Source organism: Carcharodon carcharias, chromosome 8 (assembly GCF_017639515.1).
Source record: "Carcharodon carcharias isolate sCarCar2 chromosome 8, sCarCar2.pri, whole genome shotgun sequence".
Lineage (NCBI taxonomy): Eukaryota > Metazoa > Chordata > Chondrichthyes > Lamniformes > Lamnidae > Carcharodon > Carcharodon carcharias.
The window spans coordinates 93745040-93771186 of NC_054474.1; the positions used below are offsets into that span (position 1 = coordinate 93745040).

Genomic DNA, 26147 nt, shown 5'->3' on the forward strand with positions numbered 1-26147 from the left:
TTACAAGTTTTTTTTCTGTGGTTTAGTTCCTTATTAGTTGTGATCCTCCAAAGAATGGGTCATTTTTCTCTATTGGGTAAGAGTACAGGAGACAGCAGCACATGAGTTTGGTGGGGGAGGGGGGGAGGAGGAGTGAGCATGAGGCTTCGGAAATTGAATGGCATCACTTCTTGTCTCGCACTGCAACCTAACGTGCTGGCGCAGCCGTTGCAATGACAAGCGGCCTGACCACTCAGAGATCGGAACAGGGGGCGAGCGACCAATGAGATGGCGGGGCGGGTCGCCGCTAGCAGGTTAGGTTGAATTTCGCGGTCGGCGGCGGCATTTTTTTCACACACCCCCCCTCCCCCCATTGCTTCTCCATCATGGCCGACGTGGGTTTGTTGATGCAGGATGGTCTGTTACACCCGAGCCAAGCGCAGGCGGACGGAGCCGGCGAGCAGCCGAAACCCAACAGCGACACCTCTAACCAGGCCCGGTACGTAGAGCAACTAAATCCGGGATGTTGGTATAAATAAGTCTCCTTCCTACGACTCACCAGCGCCGAGACGGAGCAGACTGGCCAGGCCTTAGCCTTAGCCTCAGGCCCCGACCGCCTGAGAGGTTTTAACTGGAGAGGGGGCGGGTGGAACTGGCGGAGAGGGGATACTAGGGGGTAGTTTTGGGAAAAGGGGGAAGCTGGGGGTGGGTAGCTGTGGGGATTGGCGGCAGGGGAAACCGGGCGGGGGGAGGGGGCATGTTTGGGGAAAGGGAAGCTGGGGTGGAGGACACGGCTGCCCCTTATTACTGGGCTCAGCAGTTCCATTCCCCTCCCCAAAGAGGTAATACACCACTGAAAACTCTGCTTACATTGCCTAGAAGGTCTGACCAGTAACTTCACACAGGCAGAGTGTGTACATGAAGCAGCCATGTTTAATTATTAACCTTTCACCTCCCTTTCCAAAACTTCTCGTTTATCTTCAGAATCTGATTGGGGGGGGATGGTGTTTCAGACGGGCCATTGGAGGATTTTACATAATTTATTTGTCCCTGTGGCTTTATCGCGTGTTTTCTCTGGTGTATGGGTATCTTTCCAGAGCCAGTCCCCCCAGCGCTAACTTGTGTAGAGAGCTTATTTTGAGTGTATTGTAGTTGTACCAGACCCCGTTGCATGTCAGTGACCTTAGAAACGGGCAACTGGACATTTTTTTTCTCTTTTTGCCAGGGCTAATGGATTGGCAGTGGGCATAAGCTACCTGGATAAGAACTAAGAAATGGTTGCCTGAAAGGCTGCCATTGCTAATACAAGTGGCCCAGTTAAATGAAAACTGCTTGCTTAAGTGTTCAGGTCTAGATCAGGTAGACAATAATGAGCATCCTTTGTTTTTGATTGGTTGTGCAAAGCTCAGAATTCATTGGATAATGATCAGGAATGACAAGCTTTATGATTTTTTTAAGTCTGGCCTCTCACTCGCTGATTTAGACTCAGTATTAAAATATTGATTGTAAAATTGTTTTTGTTTTCCCTTGGAACAGTTCTGTCAGATGATGCTTGAAGTTAGATGTTTAGATATGTGAAATTGGAAGTTGGATGAAACATTTTGCTAACAAAAATCATCATTGATCTGTTTTGCATGCATTTGATGACCCGATTTGGTGGGAGGGTGGAAATATTGTAAGGTGAGCATTTCTGGAAAAGGAGAGGGATTTTTAAAGAATTGACATTTGCTGACGAGAGAGTGAGGTATCATCCACTTCCCTACTTGGTGAGGGGCCCTCGTGAACCGAACAAAGTTGAAAGAATTGCATAAATCAAGGAATTGTGAATTGTCACTGGATTTAATTAGCATATTTGTATTCTGCAGGGAAAGCGATATGCTCGCAGTTATGTAACATTTAACCAGAAGTGCTTTACAGTCAATGAATTAGCATGCATGCTCCTTGAAACAGCAGTGAGATAAATGACCAGATAATCTGGGTTAATGATGGTTAAGGCATAGATATTAGCCGGAATACCAGATGACATTTGCTTTTCTTCCCCAGTGCTCTTATGCATCTAGCCAGGAGGGCAGAAAGGACCCCAGTTTCATGTCTCAATCACTTGACAATGTAGCAAACCCATTGGAGCTTCAAGCCTAGATTATGTTGTGAAGTACTTGTGGGGCAATTTGCAGCTGGGGTGAGGGGGTGTAAAGTAAATAGTAAAGGAACATTTTGAATACCAGTGTTCACAAAATTGGGGTGATTGAGGTTATGGTGGTCGGAGATATCAGCTTTTACTTGTGTTGGAGCAGTATTGATGTCTTGGTCTGTCTTGAAGACTTAGTCATTGCTGTTTTATGAAGAATTATGCAATGTTGAGGGGAAAGAGGTGGTGTCCGCTGATGAGGACAGCAAGCTTGAGTAGTGCAGAAGACATGTCTGCTCCATTTGAGACCTGCAGAATTAGTAAAGTGAAGAATGGCAACAGAATAAGTTACTCAATTCAAGTATGGGTGTTCTTAAACTGTTTGCGATTCAATATCTGCAGTTTAAAAAAAAAAAGGTTTTAGTGATTTGAAACCTTTGTCCTTGACAGCAATACTTAAGGGTGCCTGGAATTTAATTGTACAACCTGTGATTCCAGAGGGAGTCTGCTTTTTGTTTTTGGAACTGGGCTTGAGCACTTGGTTTAAAGTTTCAGATTTGGGAAAAGGAGGAAGCTGGGGGTGGGTAGCTGTGGGGATTGGCGGCAGGGGAAACCGGGCGGGAGGGGGGCATGTTTGGGGAAAGGGAAGCTGGGGTGGAGGACACGGCTGCCCCTTATTACTGGGCTCAGCAGTTCCATTCCCCTCCCTCAACTGAGGCAGCAATAAAGAAAAACAGGAATGATGATGGCAATTCATCCTCCAGTCAAATGGGACATAGTGTAAAAATAAGATTCATTTTGCGCCTTTTCCAGAATGGCATAGAACCCTGATCTTCAACAGTCTGAGACTCCTCGCATTGAAAGTGTATGCTGCGTGTTCTGAGACAATGGCCTGCAGAAGCTTGGTGTTTCTTTGCACAATGAGAAATGAGAGTCACAAGACTATTTTCACAGTACACAGCTTTGGGATATAATTGAAGGTTGACACTTTGCTACAGTATTGAGGGAATGCTGCACTGTTGTCTTTCAGATTACATGTTAAACTGAGACCCCCATCTGTCCTCTCAAGTGGATGTAAAAGATCCTGAGCTGCAGTGCAAAAAAGAGCAGGGTAATTCTGAGTTCTGACCCATATTTGTCCTTGAATCACTATCACTAAAACAGATTCTCTGGTCATTATCACATTGCTGTTTATTGGGTATTGCTGTCTGCAAATTGGCTGCTGTGTTTTCGAGAACATCGACTGCATTTCAGAAAAGTTGCTGCACGTCGCTTTGGGATATACTGAGGTTGTGATTTGTGCTACAGAAATGCAAGTTCTTTTTTTCAAACTCCCAATTGTGGTGATGGGGAAAGACCTGAAGAGGGAACCAAACTGTTTGGTATATTCATTCAAACAATAAGGGAGCTGGTAAGATGAAGAGTGTTCTGGGGGCAGAGTTTTTTGAGTAAAATGGAGTTTGGAATTTTCGAATTAACAGTAAAATCTAAATTAATCATAAAAGGATTATTTACCTCCAACATAATGTAGCTATGCTTTCTTACAACCAACACTTAGATTGGAGTCCAGTACTTAAAGTTCACCCTTGAACAGGAGGAAGAGAGCTGTTGGTTAATTTTCCTTTTGTATCTCATCTCCTTGTGCCTTCAGAACTCTCCTGTCATCCTTGTTTCCTGTAATGTTTGCTCACTTTGCAGCATTAGCACCAGTGCCAGTATGAAGAGACTTGCTTATTGTCCCACCACAATTCTGTAAGCTAGTTGGGTAGAGATCTCTGTCTGCTGGATTGAGGATTGGAGTGATTGGAGATGGGTGTTTTGGAACACCTGTGACTACGTGGGTTGCAGTCCACAGATATCCCCATCCTCAATTCTGGGGAAACCCAGAACATCATTGCAGAAGACAAGGCTAAAGCACTTACACCCTTCTAGCCAGATGTGCGGAGTAGGTGGTCCATCTCAGCCTCCACCTGAGGCCCCCGGCATCACAGATACCAGTCTTCAGCCATTTCAATTTAGTCCATGTGATATTAAAAAATGGCTGAAGGCACTTGATACCACAAAAACTATGGGCCCTGGCAATAGTACTGAAGGCTTGTGCTCCAGTACTAGCCACGCCCTTAGCCAAGCTGTTCCAGTACAGCTATAATACTGGAACTACCTGACAATTTGGAAAATTGCCCACGTATGCCCTATTCACAAAAAAACAGGGCAAAATCAATTTGGTTAGTACCCACCATGTCAGTCTACTCTGTCATCAGCAGTGATGGAAGATGTTGCTGATGGTGCTATCAAGCAGCACTTGACTAGCAATAACCTGCTCACTGATGCTCAGTTGGGTTCTACGACTCAGCCCCTAACCTCATTGCAGCCTTGGTCCAAAAATGGACAAAAGGGCTGAACTGCAGAGGTGAGCTCAGATTAACTGCCTTTGACATCAAGGCAGCTTTTGGCCATGTGTGGCATCAAGTTGCTCTAGCAAAACTGAGGTCAATGGGAATCGGGGAAAATGCTTGACTGGTTGAGATCATACCTAGCCCAAAGGAAGATGGTTGTGGTTGTTGGAGGCGAATCATTTCAGCCCCAATTGCTGAAGGAGTTCCTCAAGGTAGTGTCCTAGCTCCAACCATCTTCAGTTACTTCATCAACCTTCCCTCCATCATAATGTCAGAAGTGGGGATATTTGCAGATGCTTCGTCCTGAACATTGCACATTCACGATTCCTTAGATACTGAAACAGTCTGTGTCCCTATGCAGCAAGACCTGGACAACGTTCAGGCTTGGGCTGACAAGTGGCATGTAATATTTGCATCTCACAAATGCCAGGCAATGACCATCTCCAACAAGGGAGCATCTAACCATCACCCCTTGATGTTCAACATTACCATAACTGAATCCCTCACCATCAACTTCCTGGGGTTTACCACTGACCAGAAACTGATCTGGACCAGCCATATAAATACTGTGGCTACAAGAGCAGATCAGATACTGGGAATTTGGAGACAAATAACTCGCCACCTGACTCTAAAGCCTGTCCACCATCTACCAGGAGTGTGATGGAATATTCTCCACTTGCCTGGATGAGTGCAGCTGCAACAGCACTCAAAGTTTGACATCATCCAGGCTATTGCAGCCCACTTGATCAGCACCCCATTCACCACCTTAAACATTCACTATCTATACCACTGATATACAAATGGCAGCATTATATACGGTATACAAGATGCATTGCAGAAGCTAAATGCATCTTTGACAGCACCGTCCGAAACCGCGACTCCTACCGTATAGAAGGACAACAGGTATGGAATGCCACCAGCTGCAAGTTCCCCTCCAAGCCCTGCATCATCCTGAATTGGAACTATATCATCTTTTCTTCACTGTTGCTGGGTCGAAATCCTGGAACTCCACACGCACACACACACACGCACGCACACACGGTGTACCTATACCACATGGACTGTAGTGGTTCAAGAAAGTGGTTCACCACCACCTTCTCAAGTAGGGATGGGCAACCAATGTTGATCTTGCCAGTGATCCTCCCATTCCATGAAAGAATTTTTAAAAATGCAATGGGGTGGATGAGAGTGTTGGTAAGGATGAAGGCAAGGCATTCTTGTTGGTTGACAGTTCCACACAGTATGATATTGCATGCTACTTTGATGGATCTGGCAGTTTTGCACTTCCAATCGAGATTCATCAATCAAATGTGGTATTTGCCATGGCTTTAGATCTTGTCCTCAGATGCAGAGTTTCAGCTGCAGTCACTGGATAGTAGTAAGCAGGCTGACTGATATTTTCCACCTCTTCAGCTAACTTCACGCTGGTGAAACCTATTTGCTTGGATTTAAAGATTGGAAATTCCCTTAGTAAAATTTGCTATGTGAGATAGCAACCTCCAATCACTATCAAGCTTCTGGGTATTAAGGACAATGTCACAGTTGATCTGTTGAATGCATCCCATCTTTGTGATTTTATTTTCATTCATGGCTCTTCTGTAAATTGCGATGTAACAAAGAGCTCCTCTTTCAGCCCATTGCTGTCTGGGTGATGTAATGGCCTATGTGTTGATAAGAACAAACACTGAACATTTTTCATTCATTGAATTAGCTACCTGATGTTTCTTTGTAAGCTAATGGTTACATAGAAGCATGACTTATGGCACAGAAGGAGGCCATTTGAACCATCATGTTTGTGCCAGCTGCGAATGAAAGAAAACTATCCAGTCTAATCTCACTTTCTAGCTCTTGGTCCATGCATATCCAGTGTCTTCTAACTGCGATGAAGGTTTCTGTCTCTTTGACCAATTTTGGACAGGGAGTGCCAGCCCCCCACCACACTCTGGGTGAAAAACCGTCCTCTCAACTTCCTTCTAATCCTTCCACTAATCCTTTAAATCTATGACCCCTGAATGTTGTTCTCTCTGCTAATAGAAGTAGGCCCTTCCTATCTACTCTATCTGGACCCTAGATAATTTTGTACACTTAAACCTCCCCTCAACCTCCTCTGTTCTAAAGAAAACAACCTCAGGCTATTCCAACCCTCCTTATAGTTAAAATGATCAATTTCTGGCAACATCTTTGTAAATTCCTTCTGCCCCCTCTTGAGTGCCATCACATTTCTCCTGTAACGTGGTGACCAAAACTATAGGTAGTCTGGAGCTGGGGTCGAGATTGTGTTTTATACAATTCTAGCTTAGTCTGCTTGCTCTTTAACTGCACCTCTCGCCAATAAAGCAAAGTATCTCTTCCATATAAAAGAGATAAAAACAAAAAAGTGCGGATGCTGGAAATCCAAAACAAAAACAGAATTACCTGGAAAAACTCAGCAGGTCTGGCAGCATCGGTGGAGAAGAAAAGAGTTGACATTTCGAGTCCTCATGACTGACCCTTCAACATAACTGGGTGAATCCAAGGAGAGGGGTGAAATATAAGCTGGTTTAAAGTGGAGGTGGGGGGTGGGGTAGGGACATGCTTGTCCCTACAACCACACCACCCCCCTCCACTTCTCTCCCCCCACCCAACACCCCCCACCTTAAACCAGCTTATATTTCACCCCTCTCCTTGGATTCACCCAGTTCTGTTGAAGGGTCATGAGGACTCGAAACATCAACTCTTCTTCTCCACCAATGCTGCCAGACCTGCTGAGTTTTTCCAGGTAATTCTGTTTTTGTTTTGTTATTTCTTCCATATGTCTTGACGGCTGATGTACCTCTCCTGCTACCTTCAGGAATCTGTAGACATGTGCTCCATATTTTTCATATATTTGCCTTGTTTGTCCTCCCCAAATGCATTCTCTCACTTCTCTAGATTGAATTCCATCTGTCACTTTTCTGCCCACCTGACCATTTCATTGATACCTTTCTGCAGTCAACAGCTTTCTTTCTCACTCAACCACACAATCAATTGTTATATAATCTCCAAACTCCTTAACCATGCCCATTACAGTCACATGTAAGTCATTGATTAATACCACAAACAGCAACAAGCCCAGCACTGAGCCCTGCAGAACCCCAAAGGAAATGGCCTTCCTGTCAGAAAAGAACACCCATTGGACGTAACCTTTGCTTCCTGCTACTGAGCCAATTTTGGAACTAACTTGTGACTTTGCATGAGTTTCCCAGGAAATTATAATTTATAGATCACAATGTACCATGTAGAACCTTGTCAAAAGTCTTGCTAAATACCATGCAGGCTACATCAAATGCATTGCCTTTAGTGACCTTCCTGGTTAGATTCTTTTTCTGACCTTGAGTCACCCTGACCCACCTCCCTCAGTGACTGAACATACAAACATACGAATGAGGAGCAGGAGTAGGCCACTCGGCCCCTCGAGCTTGCTCTGCCATTCAATAAGATCATGGTTGATCTGAATGTAACCTCAACCCCAAATTCCAGCCTACCCTCTAACTTTTAACCCCCTTGTTGTTCAGGAATCTAACTAGCTCTGCTTCCATCACCTTTTGAGGAACAGAGTTCCAAAGGCTCTCAACACTCAAGAGAAAAAAATTCTCCTTACCTCTCTCTTAAATGAATTACCCCTTATTTTTAGACAGTGACCCCTAGTTCTAGATTCTCCCACAAGAGGAAACATCCTCTCCACATCCACCCTGTCAAGACCCCTCAGGATATTAAAGGTTTCAATTAAGTCGTCTCTTACTCTTCTAAATTCAGTGGATACAAGCCTAACCTGTCCAGCATTTCTTCATAAGGAACCCACCCCTTCCTGGTCTTAGTCTAGTAAACTGTCTCTGTACTGCTTCTAATGCATTTACATCTTTCTTTAAGTAAGGAGACCAGTACTCTACACACTACTCCAGATATGGCCTCACCAATGCCCTGTACAACTGAAGCAAAACCTCCCTACTTTTGTAATCAATTCCCCTTACAATAAATGATAACATTCTATTAGCTTTCCTAATTACCTGCTATGTCAACATACCTTTTGTGGTCCATGCACGAGGACACCTAGATCCCTCTGAATCTCAGAGCTCTGCAGTCTCTCACCATTTAGATAATAAATTTCTTTTTGATTCTGCTTGCCAAAATGAACAATTTCACGTTTACCCACATTATACTCCATTTGCCAGATCTTTGCCCACTCACTTAACCTATCTGTGTCACTCTGTGGCCTCCTTTTTGTTCTCTTCAGAATTTAGTTTCCTTTGTGTTGTCAGCAAATTTAGCAACCATACCTTCAGTCCCTTCAAGTCATTGTAAAAAGTTGAGGCCCCAGCACTGATCCCTGTGGCACACCACTCGTCACATCCTGCCGACCGGAAAAAGATCTCAGATGGGGCAGCAGCACCATTGGCCTCAGTGTTTTAAGATCTGGATTTGGGCATTTTTCTATTCCTGGTTGCCGCCATCCTTGACTTCTGCTGGAACATGATGAAGTATTAGAGGGTTCCTGGCATCCCAGAACTGTACGTCAGACTTATGGGCTCTTGTTTTCTCCTTATGATCAAAAGAATCATTCAGATGAGGTGAAAAGATCTTTAAAGCATATTATTTCTAAGCTTTGTTTGTTAAAACTTTGTTCTGCTCTCAAATTGACAGTCTGAAAAGAGTTTAATCCTCCCTTAAAAAAGCTCTTGTTCAGTATGAAACATAACTGATGCAACAGTGTAGTGGTTATAATACCAGACTAGCAAGTAGGGATCGAGAGTATAAATGGCATGGTATTAAATCAAATTCAATGAACCTGGTAACTTGTGGTCTCCAGTACAGACTACAAAAAAACTGCCTGATTGTTATAAATACCAAACCAGTTCACAAATGAGCTTGAGGGAGGCAACACACCACCCCATAACACAAGACTGTAGTCTCAGAAGAAATGATAGGCCCTTAATGCCCTTGGATTAAATAGGGATAGGTAATAAATGTAGCATTGCCGCTATTGACAACATCCTGAGAACAAATTATTAAACAGAAAGCAAAGGATCATGTTGACCTTGATTAAACATAGTGCTCTGGGGATTAAGATAGATGATCATTGACCTGGACTTTGGCAGTATTCCTTTTCTCGCTTTCCAGACACTATTTTTACGATGTCATTTATTCCTGTTACTTCCTTGCTCCTTGGGTAATTTCACTTGTGCATACACATGGGGAGGTGAGCAATCTTTGTTACTATGTTAAAGGCAAGCCAAAGGCCAAGCTGGGAGGGGAAGAAAAGAAACAAAAAATGCCCCCTTGGTAAAAGCACGACTTGTTGGGTTCTGCACTTTACAGGAAGGGACCAGGAAGATGCCAGATTCAATTACTGTTGACATTGAATTAGGTGATACCTGCTGTGATAGCAATGTCGATGTTATAGTGGCGGGGTGGGAGGGGCTTGTGGGCGGGCCCCTCATAGCTTCTGATTCTTTTTAACTGTTGACTGACTCCACTAGAGAAAAAATAAATTTTGAGTGCAAAAAATGGATCCGTTCTATGATGCCTCTCCTGTCAAATGTCTTGTTGACATTTAGTGTTGAGACTGATGACTAACTGACTGAAATACCAGAGGGCTGCTGGTGGCCTTGGAAAATTCACTATGTCAGCACATTAAGTGCTAAAATGTAGAGAACTGATGGTACTTTCGGCAATGATATCCATAGGACTGTTATGCTTTTTGAGGGGGAGGGTAACATGGTAGTTGTTTTGTTTTAACTTACAATTGCACTTAGCTATTTTGATTGTCAGTCAACATGTTATAAGATTTAACTGATTTTTCAACCATGCTTGAGTTAGATCACTTTGTACAGCATGAGACAGGGATGTGCTGTTGTGCTTTGGGAGCGTTCCTTTTAGTTTTTGTATTTCAATTCATGTTCTCCTGTAAAATACAGTGACCTTCAATCGGAGACATAGTTTAAACAGACGTGCATACAAGGGTCTAGGCTCAGTTTTGATGGTTATCAGCTTGAGGTGGCGAGTGATTGGCCAATGGCTCTCTCTAGCAGCTGAATGATGTAATTGTCCTTAAGTGATTTGGCAGAGTGTTCCATTAGAAAGTGTGAATGAGCACACTCCATGGCATGGCATTTGGATGCACAGACCAGGGGATTCCAAGTTCGGTACCCAGTCTGTGCTGAGGTAAGTGGTCTGAGCCAGGGCAACAGTTGGGGTGTGATAACTGGCTTCAGGCAACAGTGTGCTGGTACTTGCTGTAAGTGCGATGAAGTAGAAGTGCTGCTTCTACCTGTGGAACTGTACACCAGTAAAGAAACTGGCATGAGGGTGGAGACCTGGAGGAGAAAGTCATTTAATAGGATTGACTCTGTAGGGCCCTCAGGAGGTTTCTTGTTTCTAGTTTTCACTAATTTAAAATATCGAAGTTTCCAGACTTTCAGTTTTTACTGAATTTTATTTCTATGTCATCGGTGTGATTTTTTTTCTCCAAAATCCAGTGCCCAAACATTGGAATTTAACTCTATACCACGCTTGTAATTCGTATTGTTGTTTCCCCTCTCAACTGTAAAAGAAAATAAAACTGGAAAAAGTGTTTATCATCACCAGGTATTAATTCCAAAAATGAATTATTTTTGTATTAAGTTTTCACCCATAAGATTCAGCTGGAATTCTGGACAGTAACTTTGTCCTGATTTAAAAATAAGAAATTGGAAACCATGAAGGAGATGAGAGTGCAGCTGAAATGGATAAAACTAAGATATTTAATCTTAAATCAATAATTCTCTTTTCCTGTAAACATTAGATAACCCTTCCCTTTGTTGGTGGGTCGCCTTGTGTCACTACATCACTGGTAGTGGTGCTGTTCTGTTCTGGGTTCAGATTGCTGTCCTTGTTCGTGAATAGTTTTGATACTTATACACGCCAGCAGAATTGCTGATTTGGAGCAGATTACAGAACAAAAAGCAGAGAAGTGCGTATACTGGAAAGCTGAAACAAAAACATGTTGGTGAGGCTTTCAGCATTTTCAGTTTTTTGCTTCAGATTGATTGCAGTGTCACTTTGCTCTGATTTGAACTTGGTAATCCCTCTCGTTTGAAAGTCTATTGATAAAACGGTTGAGGCACCTTATAGATTTTTATGGTAACTTCTTCATTCTCCTCCAAATCTCTGTTAACGTGTTCATAAAATTGTGCTTATATGTGGGATCAATGTCTTTTTATTCTAACTTTTCATGATTTAGGACCATTGTCATATTCCTTGCCCCTACTTTCATAGAATCTGAGGAGATCAAGAAACAGCAAACATTGTTTTCCTTTGTACAGTAAGGCTGCCTCAAATTTGTAGTCATTCTGTGATCTTCAAGGGCTTTCTACCTTTCTAAGTGTGTAAATGCAGATTTTGGTGTGGCAATAGCCAAAAAGATCAGGGTCCCAAGTTTGTTTCCTGATTTTTGCTGCATGAGTTGGATTGGGAGTTAAAAATCAGTCAGTGCTGTAATCATTATCCAGTGACTTCAGCTAGATGGCATGTCTGTGGAAATTTGTTTGGTTCTGGTGCACCAGTGCTGAGGCTTAACATGTCATGCTATTGGTGAGCGGCTGGTAACCGTGGAATTTGTTTTTCTTTATTCATGGGATGCAGGAGTCGCATCCTTTATTGCCCATCCCTTGTTTAGAGGGCATTTAGGAGTCATCCACGTTGCTGTGGGCCTGGAGTCCTGAGAGGCCAGACTAGGTAGATTTCCTTCCTTAAAGGACAGTAGTGAACCAGATGGATTTTTACAACAATCGTTTTAATTCCAGATGTTTTTTTTATAATTGAATTCAAATTTCACCATCTGTCATGGTGGGAGTCGAACCCGGGTCCCCAGAGCATTACCCTGGGTTTCTGGAATACCAACCCAGTGACAATACCACTATGCCTCCCCACACCGCAAAAGGAGGAGATCAGGAAGAAACCCCACAATTTGAAACTGTTGGTAACCTATGTGTTAAAATCTATTAATTATTTTGTTATGTTAAATCTATTTGTTTTATTTCCTCTGGTAGAATGGCACACCAGCAAGCGCTACGATTCCGTGGTCCAGCTCCTCCAACAAATGCCATGTTGCGGGGTCCTCCACCACTTCATGTACGTCCACCACCTCCGCCTTTTGCAATGATGAGAGGACCCCCACCACGTCCTCCTTTTGGGCGACCACCATTCGACCCCAGTATGCCACCAATTCCGCCACCCCCAGGAGGAATGCCGCCACCTATGGCTCCACCACATTTACAGGTAGGAGGTACAGAGGGTAGAAGTTAAACAAATGACTTTTCTTTCCTCAAAGGCCTGTGGCTCAGTTGCCATTTTGCTCGGTTACTTTCACTTGTGCATGTTTTTCAGGTCATGCTTTCAGCCATCATAGGCGAGGCATTTTTGTTTAATGTCATTGATTTAGAAATATTTACAATTCACTCGCCCAGTCAGTAAATTCTATGGCTGGCCTTAGTGCCTGTGTTCAGATAGGTGTAACAGTAGCTGTGGCTCCTACTTCTGCTGGCTATTCATTGAACCCAATGGGAGAGAATATTTCTTTGGACACAGGATGAGTATCAGGCTAGACTGTGATGCCATTCATGAATTCCAGCCTACCACTATTCATCCCATGTTAAATCATGCATGAAGAATGGTCACTTGGGTGTGCTCCCAGAGGGCATAATGGTCCCTGTGTGAACCATAACTCAGCCCAAGTTACTGCCCTCAAAGGAGAGGAGAACTTGAAACTTTAGTTCAAGTATTGAACCACTTTGAGAAACGGGTAGATAGGATGTGTAATTTTGATGCGAGCTGAAAATCCATCTTTGTATCCTGTTTCTCTGGTGAACTTTATGGTCCTCATAGCCTTTTCCCACCCTTTTGTGTGTGCTATAATGTCCAGTGAATTCTAGAACAGCTCCATAGTTTATACCCATTGCCTTTTTTTAAGATTACAATTTTTACACCTCAGAATTGGCTAAGCTTGAAATTTCCCTCTAATTCAGGACTAAGTTGCTTGACCTATTTGCTTGCTGTCAGTGGCATGTGTATCTCCATTCCAGTTCTCTTCTACTTCCTCACTGCCTTCATCCAAAGGTTGCATGTACAAGCCAACAAGGACTCAAAAAGTGATGGAGTCACTTCCCCAGCACACAAACCTAATTAACCTAAATTAAAACAAGCAGCTCCCTGAAATTGTACTCCAAAAACATACGATTTGGACATTAGTATGTCTTTGCAAAATGTCCATTCACTTGCAAGCACAGTTCTTGTCATCCACGACCTAATAATCTTGTCACCCATGGTTTTGAACACCTTGCTACTTCACAAAGACTTCCTGCCTGTTTTCAACAGTTAACTATGATCAAACTGTCGTATTAGTGTGACCTTTATGAAATCACACCCTGATCTCTACACTTTACTCTCTGGTCTCTCTCCTTCGCCCCCTCCTCATGTTTACACACCTATCTCTTCTCTCCTCTAAGATATTTGTTGTCTTCTGCCTCCACTCCCATCACCAAAGTTCTCACCAAGGTTTTCTCCCACCTTCCCTTCCTCAGTCTCTAATTTTAATCTCCATTTCAGCTGACATTGCCATATTCTCTATGATTTTACTGGCTTCCTGTGGTCCCTCTTGTCCCTTCATAAAAGCTTTGTCACTCATTCACAATCATTTCCTTCACCTTCCTACACCCTGGGACCCCTCTACTCCCATGTTCCTGATTACAGTCCATTTATCCACTATTTCCATGCTTCCCTTGCTACCCAAATTCTTGTAACCCCTTGAAACTCTGCTTCCTTTTATGTTCACGCCAAGGATAAAAAACCCTCTTTCCCCAAAGCACTTCAAGGTGATTTTTCTAAATCTCAATTGCGTAGTGTTCATTTCACTGTTCACTGCAAGACTCCTGCAATTGTTGGCCTGCTCAACCACTATCATGTTCCTTTGATACCAACAAAATCTCTCCCATCCTGGTTATTAGCCCTTGTATGGCCCCTATCTCTACTCGCTTAAGTCCAATGCTGCAGACATGAGAGTATATTCTTCCATTCTTCTTCAGATTTGGCTCGACTATATCAAAGGCAATCGGACCTCGGTTTTTCTCTGGTTGTGGGAGCATAGAGTGAGGTGGGACCTGGGTGCAACAAGGTACAAGTGTTAATTTGGGAATTTGGTGCAGGTGGAAATTCAGTGTAGAGGGTGAAGGTGGTGCTGCTTTTTACACATTTTTTTCCAACCTCCAGAAGCTGGTGAGTATGCAAGGCTTTCATGAGTTAGGCATGTAGGTGGTTGAGTTTATAAGATTCCATCCCTCCAAACATGGGCAGTGGTTTCAAGTGGTACCGGGGAGATCTAAATATTACATTAAATTTATAGCTTAACTAGTTAAACTACTTGGGTTAACTAGAGAAAATGGTTGAGTATTGCTAGACTTGAAACTTAACTAGTTAAACACAAAGAGGCAGGGTGGACAATGTTTTGCAGCTGCAGCATGTGGGCATTGGTGGACACCAGTATGTTCCACAGCAGACACATCTACATTAAATGTCTGCAGCTTGAGAAACTTCGGCCCTGAGTTGAGAGCTGGAATCCCAGCTTTGGATACAGAAATCCATCAGGGAGGTGGAAAGTTACCTGGACACTTTGTTCCAGGAGGCAGTCACACTTTAGGATCGGTACTCAGATTTTGTCCGCAGTCAGGGACAGGAAGGTGTGAGTACAAGTGAGGCAGATATGGGGATGCGGAAAGAAGTGGAAGCGCCGCTGCCTTTGCAATTGTTCAACGGGTTCCAGGTGCATGTAGCTTGTGTGAACAAGAGCAGGGATGACAGAGAGGCTGAGCAAACTGACCACGGCACCATGGTGCAGGGAGCCATTCAAGTGGTGTGAATAATAAATAATGTACTTATAGTGGGGGCTAGTATTGTTCAGGGGATGTTGTCTCCCTGACGCTAGGGTAAAGGAAATGTTGGAGAGGAACTTGGAGTGGGAGGGGAAGGATCCAGTTGTCATAGTCCTCATTGGCACCAGTGACATTGGCAAGTCAAAGAAAGAAGTTCTGCTGAGGGAGTTTGAGCAGCTAGGGACTAAATTAAAATGCAAAACCACAAACGTGGTAACCTCTGGATTAATCATGGGAAATTTTAATATTCACATAGATTGGGTGAACCAAATTGGGAAAAGAAGCCTGGTGGATGAGTTCGTAGAGTGTATTCAAGAAAGTTGCATGGAACAATACATTCCAGAACCAACCAGGGAACAGACTATTTTAGACCTGGCAATGTGTTATAAGACAGGATTAATTAATTACCTCATAGTAAAGGATCCCCTTGGTAAGTGTGGTCATAACATAACATAATCAGTTTGAAGGTGAGAAATTGGGTCTGAAACTAGAGATTTGAATAAAGGCAATTATATGGCTATGAAGGCAGAATTGGCTTAAGTAGACTGGGAAAATAGGTTAAGAGGTAAGACAGTTAATGGCAGACATTTAAGGAGATATTTCATAACTCTCAACGAAGACAGTCCATTGAGAAAGAGAGACGCTACAAGAAGGATGCACCATCTGTGGTTAGCTATGAAGTTAAGGAATAGTATCAAATTGAAAGAAAAGGTATACAATGTTGCAAAGATTGGTGGTAGCCCAGAAGATTTGGAAAATTGTAGAAACCAACAAAGGGTCACTAAAAAATTAAGAGGGAGAAAAATTGGAATATGAGAGAAAGCTAGCAAAAATATTAAAACAGGCAGTAAAAGCTAATGTAGAAAGGAAGTGAGTCTGTCACAGTGGAAGACACAAAGAATCCCAAGAACAGTAGGAAATCAAATAAAAAGGGAGGGAGGAACTTAAAACCATCATGAGACAAAAAGTACGAGGACAACTAATGGCACTGACGTGGCTGCAGAGATACTGGATGCATTGATTGTAATTTCCCAAAATTGCCCAGATTCTGGAAAGGGTCCAGCAGATTTGAAAACCACCAAATTAACACCAGTGTTCAAGAAAGGAGGGAGACAGAAAGCAGGAAACCATGGATCAGTTCGTCTTAACATCTGTCAATGGGAAAATGCTAGAATCCATTATTAAAAAGTTAGCAACAGGCCATTTAGAAAATCGTAACATAATCAGGCAGAGTCAGTATGATTTTGTTGAAGAGAAATTGTATTTGATACATTTGTTCAAACTCTTTGAGGATATGACATGCAGGGTGATTAAAGGGGAACCAGTAGATGTAGTGTATTTGAATTTCCAAAAGGCATTTGATAAGGTATCACATAAAAAGTTCCAAGCAAGATATGAACATAAGGTTTTGGGGGTCATCTATATTGTGTTACAGACAGAGATGAGAGAGAAACTGAACCTTTGTTCCCTTTCCCTTACCCTCCATACTTAGTGTGTTTTTGGAGAACAAAACCTGAGTATTTGATCAATTTTGAATTACCAGCAGCAAGCTTTCATGGGTTTAAATAAAGAGGATTTATTCATTTACTGATGCCACAAGTCTAAGTGGTACGTGTCTCACTCACACATAAACACACATGCACATACACCCTCAAGAAAGACATAATTCCAGAAGTTAGTGCACTTTGACAAATTATTAACAAAAGAACAGTTTGTAAGTCACGTTTTTGGCTTGTTTTAGTCATTGCCACCCTGATGAAGAAGGTGTTTTCACTCCAGGTGGGTAGTCTTAAGTGGTTCCAATATCTGGAATCAAGTATCAGTATTGTTGCAGGATTTCCTCAGATGGCTTTTGCAGCAGTTCACAAAGTTGGTTACCTGTGATTTTCCTACTAGGAGGTAAAGTTTCTGTACTGGTGGACTTTGAAAAGGAGTGGCTGGGAGACTCTAAGGTGTAGCCTTCTCCAGATTTTAAAAGGTGTAGGTGTTACTGCCCTTTTCTGCAGTTGCTGTGTTCTCTGCAGACTGACCAGTTTCCCTCTGGTTCTTGGGATAATCGATTTGTTATCTGAATACAGTCAGATGACTGCCTGATCAAATACTCAATGCCCACCCATAATGGTTTCAAGCAAGAAGCCATTGCTACACTATGGAGAATGGATTGGTGGAGAGGGTGTGCTGTTCATACTTATGATAAGCTGGCTTCTGCAGCTTTCTTTTGTTGAGTGTCAAGCTCGCAGCCAGGGAGTCGAGGAGTCAATAATTTTGAATTTCATGTGGGTCCACAAATGATAGGTGTAAATCCTGCAGGTGGATTTCATTTTGGTGTATCCATTCAAGCGGGAGGTCCCCACCCATGGTTATTGAAATCAGGATCTTTCCAGATGTGAGACAGAAATTGCAAAAGTGACATGACTTTTGACATCCATCTTGGCCACTTGCTGATATACATTTTTTAAAATGAAAGTTAGTTCTGGAAGATTCCGAACTCATTACAGTCCATGTTTTAAAATTATGAATAGAACATGCCTCTACTAGGCATGACATTAGCATGGATAGAGGATTGGCAACTGACAGGAAGTAGAGTCAGTTGACAAACTGTAACCAGTGGAATGTCGCAGGGATCAGTGCTGGAGCCTCAACTATTTATGGTCTATGTTAATGATTTGGATGAAAAAATAGACTCTATTTCAGCCTCTTTTTCTAATGATATAAAGATGGATAGGAAAGCAAGTTGTAACGAGGATACAAAGAGTCTGTAAAAGGATATAGATTGATGGAGTGAGTGGGCAAAAAAATTAACAGGCAGGTATCACGTGGGAAAATGTGAGGTTGTCAACTTGGAAGAATAGAAAAGAATCTTAGTTAAATGGAGAGAGATTGCAGAATGCTGCAGTACAGAGGGATCTGGGTGTCCTTGTATGTGAATCTCAATGAAGTTAGCATGTGGGTACAGCAAATGATTCAGAAGGCAAATGGAATATTGGCCTTGAATGGATGTGGGTTTGTGCATAAAAGTAGGGAAGTCTTGCTACAGCTGTACAGGTGTTGGTGAGACCGAACCTGGAGCACTGTGTACAGTTCTGGTCTCCTTAGTTGTTGAGCGATGTACTTGCATTGGAAGCAATTCAGGGAAGGTTCACTCGGCTGATTTCTTGGGTGAAGGGGTTGCCTTATGAGGAAAGGTTGAGCTTTTGACCATTGGGAATATAAAGGATGAGAGGTGATCTTATTGAAACGTATAAGATTGTGAGGGGGCTTGACGGGTTAGATGCTGGGAGGATGTTTCCTCCATGGGGGAATCTAGAACCAGGGGGCACAGTTTAAAAATAAGGGTTTCCCATGTAAGACGAAGATTAGGAGGAATTTCTTCTCTGAGACAGTTGTTAGATTTTGGAATTCTCTTCGCCAGAGGGTGGAGGAGGTATAAGGTTTACTTACATTTAATTGTAAGACTTGGTCTGTTCTTGTAATATATCTAAGTTGGGAGAGTTAATCTAAAAGGGTGTTTCAGTTTAAGGACGCCACAGACCACCCTGGGTACGAGTGTTATGATCGCCAGCTGAAGCTACCACTGGACAAGCCTGATTCCAGAGTGGAACCCAGCTTAATAGCTCCTAACTTTTATTTTTGTTTGTTTAGAAACGTGGAGAGGAGCTACTGAACAGTCACCAGAGTCAGCTAATGAACTTCCAACAAAAGCATAAAACATTTATGAAACAAGAAAAGATGAACCATATTACCTACTCCTTCACTCACAACTCTACCTTTTACAGATATATACAGATTTGTAAGGATAGCAAAGTTACAAAGCTATCTTATACTCTAATGTGCACAGGAAGTCCACAGCTCATGTAAAAGAATAGGCACACTGTGGCCAGACACACCACATTCTGAAACCAAACGACAGATGCCACCTCAACCAAGTGCTGTGAATCTCTCCTCAACTCCCCCCAGATGCTTGTCATACCGTGAGCCAACCAGTCTCACTGCACTCCGCCCTTTGCATGAGGGTTCCCAATCTCCAAAAACTCACCTTGGAATCTTCTCTTAAACACATGCTTTCTCTCAGACGCTGTCCACAAAGGTTCACCTTCAGGGTTTCAAACTCCCCTTCTGGTGTTCCTCTTCCCTGGGTCAGCACATGCAATCAAGCTGTCTTCAGACCCTCTCTCACTGACCCAGCTGTCAACAGTGCACCACTGCTTCACATGCCCACAGCAAAGAGTTACAGACCTTCAGCTGTCTCTTTGGACCTTCTTGCCTCTTGCAAGCTGTTCTATTTCTGAATAATGAGCGTATTTTCATAACTTCACAGAATTTATTAAGTTTGTTACAGTTGTCCAAATTGTGACACTTAGCAAAAGACAGTGTAAGCAGTCGCATTCAGTATGGAACACCGGTCCTTGATCTCCGGTTGACTGTGTTGCTTGTCTATTGATTGAAGTCTATTTTCTTCTCTTCTCGATGATGTGTGCTTTGGGGTCTTACAAGTTCTTACTTCAAAGCCTTTTCTAGCTCTGGCACTGTTCCATATTGGGTAAAACTCCTTTCCTAACTACTCAATTGGTTGATGATTGCCTTGTTGTTCTACCAAGGCTATACCTTGAGTTGGCATGTATATCAAAACGGTCACTACCATATGACATGTGTCTCTGTTGTTTGCAGGGGCTTCAGTCTCACACTTCCTTGATGCTGTTAACTCTGTGCAACTCATGCCTTTTTTCTTTTGCAGCTTTTGTCCAAGGCAATAATCTCAGGATTGCTCCCTGAGCCACAGGCAAACTGGCATAGAGTAAATAAAGTCAAGGAGTTAAATGTGTGACTCAGATATTGGTGTGGGAGGAATGGATTTCAATTCATGAGGTAGTGGCACCAGTACTGTGGTAGAAGGGAGCTGTTCCGGTGGGATAGGCTTCATTTGAACTGTGCTGGGACCAGTGTCCTGGCAAACCAAATAACTAGGGTTTTAGAGAGACCTTTAAACTAAATAGAGGGGGGAGGGTTCTAGACAGGGGATACCGTAGGCTTACAAAGCAAAAGAATACGGCAGCTTTGCAGAGCAGTTATTTCAGTAATACCCAGACTGTGACAGGAAGGGACAAGGTTACAAACATTAAAAAGCAGCAGCAAATAGGGTCAAAGGGGTGAAAAATGGTAAAAAGACAAAATTAATGAAGATGTACAATCCATATGGGTGGAAGTAAGGAATAACAAGGGGAAGACGACACTGATGGGAGTAGTCTATAGGCCCCCTGACAGCTAAACTGTAGGACAGAGAATAAATCAGGAGATAATGAGGGCATGTAAAAAGGCAGTACATTAATCATGGGTGACTTTAATCTTCTTATAGATTGGGAAAATCAAATTGGCAGAGGTAGACATGAGCTAGAATTCAGAGTGTATTCGGGACAGTTTCTTTGAACAATATGTTGTGAATCCAACCAGGGATGAGGCTATTTTGGACCTGGTAATGTGTGATGAGGCAGGTTTAGTAAATGATCTGAGAGAAAAGATCCCCAAGGAAACAGTGACCACAATATGGCATAATTTAGCATTCAGTTTGAGAATGAGAAACCTGGGTTGGAAACAAATGTGCTAAACTTAAATAAGGGTAATTGCCATGCAATGAAGGTACAGTTGGCTGGAGTGGACTGGGAAAGGAGTTTAGCAGAAAAGATGGTTGATGAAAAATGGAAGACGTTTAAGAAAATGGTTCATGACTCTCAACAAAGATATATCCCAGTGAGATAGAAGGATTCAAGGAAGAAGATAAACCAACCATGGTTAACCAAAGAAGTTAAGGACAGTATCAAATTGAAAGAAAAAAGCATACAATGTGGCAAAGATTAGGAAGCCAGTGGATTGGGAAAGTTTTAAAAACCATCAAAAGATGATCAAAAGAAAATAAAGAGGGAGAAGATAAGCTTTGAGGGTAAATTATATAAAAACGGTCAATGAGAGCTTCTTTCAATATATAAAAAGGAAGAGAGGGGCCAAAGTGAACATTGGCCCCTGAGAGAATGAGGCTAGGGAAATAATAATGGCAATGGCAGAGGAGTTGAATAAATACTTGCTTCAGTCTTCACAGTAGAAGGTACTAACAACATTCCATAAATACTAAAATAATCAAGGGGCAAAAGCAGGAGAGGAAATAAATTCAATAACTATCAGTAGAGAAAAAGGACTTGGGGAAACTAATGGGGCTAAAGACCGATAAGTACCCTGGACCTGGTGGGTTGCATCCTAGGATTTTAAAGGAAGTAGCTATAGAGACAGTGGATGCACTGGTAGTAATCTTCCAAGAATCCTTAGATTCTGGAAAAGTCCCAGAGGATTGGCGAACAGCCAGTGTAACACCGTTATTCAAAAATGGGAGGGAGACAAAAAGCAGGTAACTGTAGGTCATTTGTCTTAACATCTGTCATTGGGAAAATGTTAGAGTCTATTATAAAGGATGTAATAACAGAGCATTTAGAAATGCATAATCTAATCAAGCAGAGTCAGCCTGGCTCCATGAAGGGGAATCATGCCTAACAAATTTATTAGGATTCTTTGATGAGATAACAAGTAGGATAGATAAAGGGGAGCCAGTAGATGCAATATATTTGGATTTCCAAAAGGCATTCGATAAGGCACCTCACATAAGGCCACTTAATAAGATAAGAGCCCATGGTGTTGGGGTGGTATATTAGCATGGATAGAGGATTGGTTAACTAACAGAAGACAGAGTTGGGATAAGGGGTGCATTTTCAGGATGGCAACCTGTAGCTAGGGGAGTGCCACAGGGATCAGTGTTGGGGCCTCAATTATTTACAATATATGTCAATGACTTTGAGGGAAGTGAATGTACTATCACCAAGTTTGTGATGGCACAAAAAATAGGTGGGAAAGCAAGTGGTGAAGATGACTCAAGGAGTATACAGAGGGATTTAGACAGTTAAGTGAGTGGGCAAAAATTTGGCAGGTGGAGTATAATGTGGGAAAATGTGAGGTTATGCACTTTGGCAGGAAGAATAGTGGAGCTGAATATTATTTAAATGGAGAAAGACTGCAGAAGGCTGCAGCACAGAGGGATTTCGGAATCCTCGTGCATGAATTGCAAAAAGCTAAATACAAGTTCAACAGGTAAAAGGGAAGGCAAATGGAATTTGGCCTTTATTTCAAAGGAAATGGAGTATAAACATATGGAAGCCCTGCTAAGACAATAGAAGACACCAGTTAGATCTCACCTAGAATACTGTGAACAATTTTGGCCCCCTTATCTGAGGTAAGATATACTGGCATTGGAGGCAGTACAGAGAAGATTCACCCCAGGTTGACTCCAGGTATGGGGGGATTTTCTTATGAGGAGAGGTTGAGGACGTTGGGCCTGTACTCATTGGAGTTTAGAAGAATGAGAGGTGACCTCATTGAAACATATAAGATTCTTAAGGGGCTTGACAGGGAAGATGCTGAGAGGTTGTTTCCCGTTGTGAGAAAGTCTAGGACCAGTGGGTATAATCTCAAAGTAAGGGGGCGCCTATTTAAGACACATGAGGTGGAATTTCTTCTCTTGGAGTGTGCTCACTCTGTGGAATTCTTTGCTGCACAGGGCTGTAGAGGCTGGGTCATTTAGTATATTCAAGGCTGAGATAGACAGATTTTTAATCAGTCAGGGAATCAAGGATTATGGGGGACAGGCAGGAAAGTGTAGTTGAGGATTATGAGATCTGCTATGATCTCATTGGCGGAACAGACTTGATGGGCTGAATGGCCTACTTCTGCTCCTACGTCTTATAGTCTTGGCCAAAAGGTCACATCACTTACTGTATTTCTGTAGCTACTTTGCTAACAATGGCAGCTTTAAGGGATCAAAATGCACAGAGTCAGTTTTTCTAGCTCTTTGCAGGTATATTTACAGTTTTTTACTGGACAAAGTGTTGGAAGTTTCCTTGAGGCTGTCCAAAGTTTAAAGAACTTCCAGTAAAGGTTTACATGAACTGAATTAACCATTCTACATCGCTTCTTGGCATTTTGTATCACTTGTACAAAACTTGAGCTAACATTCAACTGTCACGCGCACAATACGATGCTAACCGATATTCTTAAGGATCAGACAACTAAGTTCTAACAGTACTCTAATTATAAAAAGAAAGTTTAATCCTACAGGTGCTGGGCCATTGAATATATTAAAGGCTGATCTGGAATGATTGCTGATCGGCAACGGAATCAAAGGGTATGGGGCCAGGCAAGAAAATGGACTTTCGGCCACAGTCAGATCAGCCAGATCTCATTGAATGGCAGAGCAGGCTCGAAAGGCCAACTGAACTTTTTTTAATGATCTTATCTCGCTCCTCTGCCAAATCTGTGCATGACTCAAATATTGCTGCAAAGCAAGACATTTTGCTGGAGCTAAAACAGAATTACCTGGAAAAACTCAGCAGGTCTGGCAGCATCGGCGGAGAAGAAAAGAGTTGATATTTCGAGAGACCCTTCGACAGAACTAGGTGAATCCCAGGCAGGGGTGAAATATAAGCTGGTTTAAGGTGGTGAGGCGGGGGGTGGGGTGGGTTGGGTGTGGGCAGAGAAGTGGAGGGGGTTGGTGTGGTTGTAGGCAAAAGCAGTGATAAAAGCAGATCATCAAAAGATGTCACAGACAACAGAACAAAAGAACACATAGGTGTCGAAGTTGATGATATTATCTAAACGAATGTGCTAATTAAGAATGGATGGTAGGGCGCTGAAGGTATAGCTCTAGTGGGGGTGGGGGGAGCATAAAAGATTTAAAAATATTTAAAAATAATGGAAATAGGTGGGAAAAAGAAAAATCTATATAATTTATTGGAAAAAAAACAAAAGGAAGGGGGAAGAAACAGAAAGAGGGTGGGTTAGGAGGAGGGAGGTCAAGACCTAAAGTTGTTGAATTCAATATTCAGTCCGGAAGGCTGTAAAGTGCCTAGTCGGAAGATGAGGTGTTGTTCTTCCAGTTTGCGTTGGGCTTCACTGGAACAATGCAGCAAGCCAAGGACAGACATGTGGGCAAGAGAGCAGGGTGGAGTGTTGAAATGGCAAGCGACAGGGAGGTTTGGGTCATACTTGCGGACAGACCGCAGGTGTTCTGCAAAGCGGTCGCCCAGTTTACGTTTGGTCTCTCCAATGTAGAGGAGACCGCATTGGGAGCAACGAATGCAGTAGACTAAGTTGGGGGAAATGCAAGTGAAATGTTGCTTCACTTGAAAGGAGTGTTTGGGCCCTTGGACGGTGAGGAGAGTGGAAGTGAAGGGGCAGGTGTTACATCTTTTGCGTGGGCATGGGGTGGTGCCATAGGTGTGGGTTGGGGAGTAGGGGGTGATGGAGGAGTGGACCAGGGTGCCCCGGAGGAAACGATCCCTACGGAATGCCAACAGTGGGGGTGAAGGGAAGATGTGTTTGGTAGTGGCATCATGCTGGAGTTGGCGGAAATGGCGGAGGATGATCCTTTGAATGCGGAGGCTGGTGGGGTGATAAGTGAGGACAAGGGGGACCCTATCATGTTTCTGGGAGGGAGGGGAAGGCGTGAGGGCAGATGCGCGGGAGATGGGCCGGACACGGTTGAGGGCCCTGTCAACGACCGTGGGTGGAAAACCTCGGTTAAGGAAGGAGGAGGGCATGTCAGAGGAACTGTTTTTGAGGGTAGCATCATCGGAACAGATGCAACGGAGGCGAAGGAACTGAGAGAATGGGATGGAATGATGGAATCCTTAAAGGAAGTGGGGTGTGAGTAGCTGTGGGAGTCGGTAGGCTTGAGGGAGTCGGTCACCTTCTCCTCCCTCCCAGAAACATGATAGGATCCCCCTTGTCCTCACTTATCACCCCACTAGCCTCTGCATTCAAAGCCTCATCCTGCGCCATTTCCGCCAACTCCAGCATGATGCCACTACCAAACACATCTTCCCTTCACCCCCACTGTCGGCATTCTGTAGGGATCGTTCCATCAGGGACACCCTGGTCCACTCCTCCATCACCCCCTACTCCCCAACCCCCACCTATGGCACCACCCCATGCCCACGCAAAAGATGTAACACCTGCCCCTTCACTTCCACTCTCCTCACCGTCCAAGGGCCCAAACACTCCTTTCAAGTGAAGCAACATTTCACTTGCATTTCCCCCAACTTAGTCTACTGCATTCGTTGCTCCCAATGCGGTCTCCTCTTCATTGGAGAGACCAAACGTAAACTGGGCGACCGCTTTGCAGAACACCTGCGGTCTGTCCGCAAGAATGACCCAAACCTCCCTGTCGCTTGCCATTTCAACACTCCACCCTGCTCTCTTGCCCGCATGTCTGTCCTTGGCTTGCTGCATTGTTCCAGTGATGCCCCGCGCAAACTGGAGGAACAACACCTCATCTTCCGACTAGGCACTTTACAGCCTTCCGGACTGAATATTGAATTCAACAACTTTAGGTCTTGACCTCCCTCCTCCATCTCCACGCCCTTTCTGTTTCTTCCCCCTTCCTTTTGTTTTTTTCCAATAAATTATATAGATTTTTCTTTTTCCCACCTATTTCCATTATTTTTAAATCTTTTATGCTCCCTCCCACCCCCACTAGAGCTATACCTTGAGTGCCCTACCATCCATTCTTAATTAGCACATTTGTTTAGATAATATCACCAACTTCGACACCTGTGTGTTCTTTTGTTCTGTTGTCTGTGACATCTTTTGATGATCTGCTTCTATCACTGCTTTTGCCTACAACCACACCAC

The 26147-nt window shown here is 43.2% G+C and overlaps 1 protein-coding gene across 3 annotated transcripts in view; it reads left to right on the plus strand.

The window, feature by feature from the left end:
• Nucleotides 1–324: 324 nt before the first annotated feature.
• Nucleotides 325–26147, plus strand: part of LOC121280982 (transcription elongation regulator 1-like) — a 105612-nt gene continuing 79789 nt past the window's right edge. For all 3 annotated transcript variants that reach the window (XM_041193490.1, XM_041193491.1, XM_041193492.1), the window contains exons 1-2: nt 325–478; nt 12549–12777. In XM_041193490.1, coding sequence (XP_041049424.1) covers nt 366–478; nt 12549–12777 — 342 coding nt within the window. In that variant the 5' untranslated portion in view covers nt 325–365. The remainder of the gene's footprint in view (nt 479–12548; nt 12778–26147) is intronic.